The sequence below is a fragment of the Bidens hawaiensis genome, unplaced genomic scaffold (genome assembly GCF_021521415.1).
Source record: "Bidens hawaiensis isolate Kalapana, Puna unplaced genomic scaffold, B.hawaiensis_p1.1 tig00002442_1, whole genome shotgun sequence".
Classification (NCBI taxonomy): Eukaryota; Viridiplantae; Streptophyta; class Magnoliopsida; order Asterales; family Asteraceae; genus Bidens; species Bidens hawaiensis.
In genome coordinates this window covers 2,548,498-2,554,387 of record NW_027491135.1, presented here as the reverse complement: position 1 = coordinate 2,554,387, position 5,890 = coordinate 2,548,498, and the positions used below count along the sequence as shown (strand labels likewise).

General features: G+C 34.1%; 1 protein-coding gene across 1 annotated transcript; it reads left to right on the top strand.

The window, feature by feature from the left end:
• The first annotated feature begins 311 nt into the window (after positions 1-311).
• Positions 312-2,780, top strand: LOC143619473 (uncharacterized). Its single transcript, XM_077091399.1, has 6 exons — positions 312-459; positions 540-766; positions 884-1,094; positions 1,917-2,002; positions 2,086-2,177; positions 2,268-2,780. Exons 1-6 carry the CDS (start codon positions 367-369, stop codon positions 2,501-2,503), a joined length of 945 nt encoding a protein of 314 aa, XP_076947514.1. The 5' UTR covers positions 312-366; the 3' UTR covers positions 2,504-2,780.
• Positions 2,781-5,890: the final 3,110 nt, after the last annotated feature.

Below are 5,890 nucleotides of genomic sequence, written 5' to 3'. Positions count from 1 at the left end.
CCGACACAACAACCATATTTTCATTTTCTTAATTAATTGCCAAGACTATCGTTTTAGTCAATAAAAGTAAACATATTCTAAATATTATTATTCTAGATTATAAAATTACAAGTCTTACCATTTTTCTCCTCCATTTACACCACACATTAAACCAATTAAACTTTATAAAACACATACAAACACACACACACACTCTCTCTCTCTCTCTCTCTATATATATATATATATATAAATACATATATAATTCTCTCTTTCTCTCTAGAAGTAATCATGTTCTAAAATTCTACTTTCATGATCGCATTTTATTGTGAAGTCTTTTAGGGAATCCTCAGGGTAAAATATCTGTACTTGATTTGTTATTAAGAAATGGTTGTATACAAAAAAACAACTAGATCATCAAACCTTCAATGCTTTCTTGACTCCACAACCCCAATAGTCCCTTCTCAGTTTCTCTCAAAGGTTAGTTTCTCTTAATAATTTTCACCGATCTAATGAAACGCCCATTTCGATTATTAATGTTTGGTTTGATTTGCTTTTAGAGTGAGACTATGAACCTTAACAGACTATGGCACCCATGGGAACGAGAGACAGTTGAATTCTTCACGTTGGGAGATCTTTGGAGCTGTTTTTATGAATGGAGTGCTTATGGCGCTGGAGTTCCGATTAAGGTCAATGATGCACAAGATGAAACCATTATTCAGTATTATGTTCCGTACCTCTCGGCTATCCAAATCTTTACAACCAATTCATCTTTAAACTATTTACGGTATGCGTTATATGTATTGTATATATATTCAAAACCAATAATATGTTGAGAACTGCAGCAATATAGAAAAATTTGGATTATACTAATGATATCATGATAATAATAATATTATTATAGGGAAGAAACGGATTCTGAAACACGGGATTCGTTCAGTGATACGTTCAGTGAGGAGAGTGAGAGTGAAAAGGTGTTGAGGTGGGACGGGTGTTCATCTGACGAAGGTGTGCTCGATCACGACTTGCAATTTCATGATCATCGGCTGGGTCAGCTTTACTTTCAGTACTTTGATAAATCAACTCCATATGGAAGAGTTCCCCTAGTGGATAAGGTATATTCATTCACATGTCCCTGTTTCATTTTACAAACAACGTTTGGTTTACTAGAAGATGTCATATAGTTGGTCTTATTTAGGATCGATGTTTTTCCTTTAGAAATAAAGTATGTTATGCGAGAGAATACTCGTTCCTAAAACGGTGGCGTATAGCCAGTTTCAGGGCCAGCTATTATGGATGCTCTTAATACGCAACTATAAATGATGCGTGTAAATGAGCATTTTAATTAACAAAATTGGCATTTTAATTCATTGTCTGACAAAAATATTCTTGTTATGTTTTCAATATGCACATTTAATTCACAAATATGGTATGTTTTCGCCATAAAGTTAAAGTTACAATTTAACTACATTATCAGTTCATTTTTTAAAATGCCCGTCGGCCCATGGTTTTTGATATTATGATCTTGGGTCACACTTTCGGAAGTACATTCTTTAGTTTTCCTTGGTAATTTTTCATGCAGTTAATGACCATTTTGCCCTCTCAAAGACATGCGTCCATGATTTCAAGTGCACACGTTTTTCTTCTGCACTGTTCACTTGTTGGTTGTTGCTATGCTTGTATTGTCTGATCACATATGAAATAGGAGTAGTTTCCAGCGTGCACCATGCTGACGTGTCAACGATGTGGCCGATAAAACTAATGTTTATTATTTTGACTAATGTTTATTCTGACAAACTTATATATATATATATATATAACGTGTCTATTAGTTTCGCTTTATTATACACCCCTACAGTATGCTTTGAATGCCATTTAACCACCTACTCTTCCTCTTCTCTCCCTTTTCATCTAAATTTTGTATTTTCCTTTTTAAGGTATGTTCGTTATCTAAAAAGTATCCTGGACTCATGTCGCTAAGAAGCGTTGATCTTTCGCCGGCTTCATGGATGGCGGTTGCTTGGTATGTCAAATGGTTGAATCTAAGTTAACCTTAATTTCAAATTAATAAAAGAGTTAATATATGTTTGACCGATGTATTTAAAGGTACCCTATATATCGCATTCCCATGGGAAAGACAATAAAAGACTTGTCTACATGTTTCCTAACATACCACACCCTCTCATCTTCATTTCAAGGTACGTAACATGTTCGATACTAGATCAATATATGCTTGTAACATCATTATAACTATCTTTAGATTAATATTAATATATTGATGAATGTAGATTTGGATATTGAAGACCAAAATGTAGGATCATTAACCAGAAAGAGAAGACCAGGAGAAGGGATCTGTCTTAGACCGTTTGGACTGGCCACTTATCGGATGCATGGTGACATTTGGATGTCGGGTAATGACCAAAAGAAGCTAGTTTCACTTGCGAGTGTGGCTGATTCATGGTTGAGACAGTTGGGTGTCCAACATCATGATTTTAACCACTTTCTTGGTAACCGTCGCATGTAGTTGAAAATTAACTAAAATAACCTTGATGTGACACTTAAACGCGTGAGATCGAGAGACTTGTATATGACTGATCATCATCGTCGTGTTTTCGCCGTCTTTTTGTATCCCTAATGGGCTTTCCGGTTTTTAGAACACAATCCACTCTAAAATCCACTAAAGTTTGAAAGAATCACCCTTTTCTGATATGAATATTATTTTGTTGTAAATTATTTTTGTGCTAGCTAGTTAACGGTAGTATATAATTCATAATATATTTATTTTGTTTTTAATTGCTCAAATCAAGCGTGTGTTTCGTCTCAATGCATTGGTGTGGTATATGTATTAACTAGGTATTGGCCGCCGTCTTACAGTGGTTTATTTAGATATTTATTTTTAATCGTTTTGCTATTTAATTTTTTGTAGTGACTTGTTTTATTTCGTTTTGATTTAGTACATAGTGGCGGACATACATAGTAACCAGAGGTAGCCTCCGCTACCCCTCAACTTTTCGACGGTAGTGTATGTTTACTTTAATTTGGTCGGTTTTCGTATTTCGTATTCCATTACCTCTGAAAAAATATAATGTTACCCCTATTTATTTAAAACCCAACCAAATTAAAAACTAAAACCAATTAAAGTCCAACCAAAGTTTAAAGCCCAACCAAATAAAACAATTGCTCATTATTTCTCGGTTCACCGGACCTCCACGATGCAGCCAAGTAGATGACGATCGGTGTTCGCTTAGCCCCTCTTTCACGTTTCGGGTTCTACTTGTTCAATTTAGGTATACTTTTATTTTTTATATAAATTTGTAATCGTTAAGTTTATTATATAAACTATTAATTTGAATTTCTTTATGAGCAATGGAATATTTTTTAGAATGGTGACTTTCTCGTGTGTTTGACCACCACACTATCTAATTTGGAGATTCATGTTGCGCCACTCTAGCCGGACTATGCCATCTTAACCAGAATCACGTTGGCTTCAGAGTTTGGCTTGGGCGTTCCCCTGGGAAATCATATCGTTAGTGGCCACTTGACAGTCGTTGTGCCACCAAAGAACATAACTCTCTATCATAACACACAATGAGACTAAAACCTAGGTAAGCTCGGGATTTGAACTGACAACCTCGCAAGGCTTAGCTCAAATCCTTCATTGTCAATATCCACCAAAGGTGCCACAAGTGGGCGTCAAACTTGGGTCTCTAATGAAGAACCCAAGCCTAATATCGCTAGACTAGAATTTGATTATTGTTTATTGAGTATTTGAATACTGTAAACTGGAAATGGTAATTGATTAGGGATTTAGGGTTTATGTGTAAATTGGAATTTATTATGCGTTTAAGGCTTTAATTTTGTTTCTTCTAAAGTTAGTGAACTTGGAAGATGAAACAACAAAGTCATATTAGCAATCTTTTTAAATGATAATTCCAAGAAAATGATAATATTGGTCTAACACCAAGTTCAAAAATAAAAGAATTTATCATATGAGATACGGTAAAAAAATTCGGTTATTGTATAAATACGACAAAAAAATAAAAATTCACTTACATTGTATGAAACACGGTAAAGAAAATTTTTTTAAGCGTTACCCATAATATTCTGGTCTAGATCCGCCACTGCAATAGTACAATTAGTTTGTAATATTCATTATATTTTAATGTCTGAGCTATTTCATTTGTGATGCGTAGTTTTTTTAGATTTTGAACAAACAAACATAAACGAACACGAACAAATTCATTTTTAAATGAACAAACATGAACACAAATATTTTTTTATGAAATGTATGTATCGTTTTTGTCCTTAATCACATGTTTTATCATTCGCTTATTATCATAAACGATTTTGGTGTTACGTAATGAGTTGGAAGAGGTGGCGATCATTCCCGAGGTCTTCACCGAGGTTAAAATTTGGAATAAGCTCCCTTCATGCACTGCATGACAGTTCCGGTGCGTTCGTTTATTCCTGAACAATTTATTGAAAAAAAAATACTTTTAGGGGAAACCGGTGGCATGATTAAGTCATCCAAAATGTAGTTCTAAAAATTATTATTATTATTGAAATAGTATAAATCTCACCTTCATTTTTCAAATTGGATCTTTATAAACAACTTCAAATCGATTTTACTGAATTGCAATTGTCAGTTCACATCACATTATACCTTTAAATTAGATCCAATAGCAAATCAGAACCCATAGATGAGCCTAAATAGAATATATGTTTGTCCAGTGTGTTAAGCGAACATAAACGACACATAAATAAATGAACATAAACAAAGAAACGTAAACAAACAAAATATGGTTGCAAATGTATGAGGAATCTGAATATAACAACCATTATCCAATATTCACTTATTTTAAGTTTAACAATTTTGAAATCGCAATAAGGCGTAAATTACCAAGAGCATTTTTTTTATATATAGTACTGGGGAAGAATCAATACTAAATATACGAAAACTGCAAACTACAGTATAGCAGCAATAAAAAAAGAAAAACATTAGATATTATAAATGTCTTAGAACTCGAAATGTAATACATGGTTCGAACTTGCATTCGATATGCAAAGTGAAATAAGTAAAATTATTCATTTCTTATTTGGTCCTTACAACTCCTAAAATGATATTAATGTGCCTTAGGTGGTGTCCATTAATACCTTATCATACATCTATGATTTTGTATTACATAAAATGTCATACTTTTCTTTGTTTAGGCTCGTTTGCGCTTTCTAGTCAACCAACAAACTTTAAACAACTTCACAACTCTAATGATTGTAACCCCGCAGCTTGTTAACAGCAAACTCAGTGCAAAACCAACATGTTTTAGCACGTTAATCAGTTTGTTTCAGCACATTAAATGTAAGGCCCCGTTACCGTGCCTCACAATTGGACGTTGGATTTACTCATTAACATAGTTCTAAATATCAGAGTTAATTAAAACTTTCGCGGAATAGTATAAAATATCAACCATTCGTTAAAAATATCCATAATTTGTCTTTTAAAACATAACATAAATTATAACATTCAAAACATCATGACAATCTTCGAATGCCAGCCTCTTCAATCCTGCCATGTGTCCATCTCAAACCAGCTGTCTCAATCTGTTAACCTGCATGCATACTAAAAGTCAGCTACGCTGAGTGAGTTCTAGTTAATCACATAACTTACTTTACATACACATATACGCGCCCGAAGGTACGTATTACATACGTAACTTGTACTTCATTCGTCCATACACAATTATAGCTAGCCTTACGTTATAAAGGGAATTTCACCCTACATACCTCGGATATTATTAGGGTCCGGTACCCTCCATCATCGGATATTATTTGGGTCCGGTCTCCCTTCATCCTCGGATATTATTAGGGTCCGGTCTCCCTTCATCCTCGGATATTAGTAGGGTCCGGTACCCTC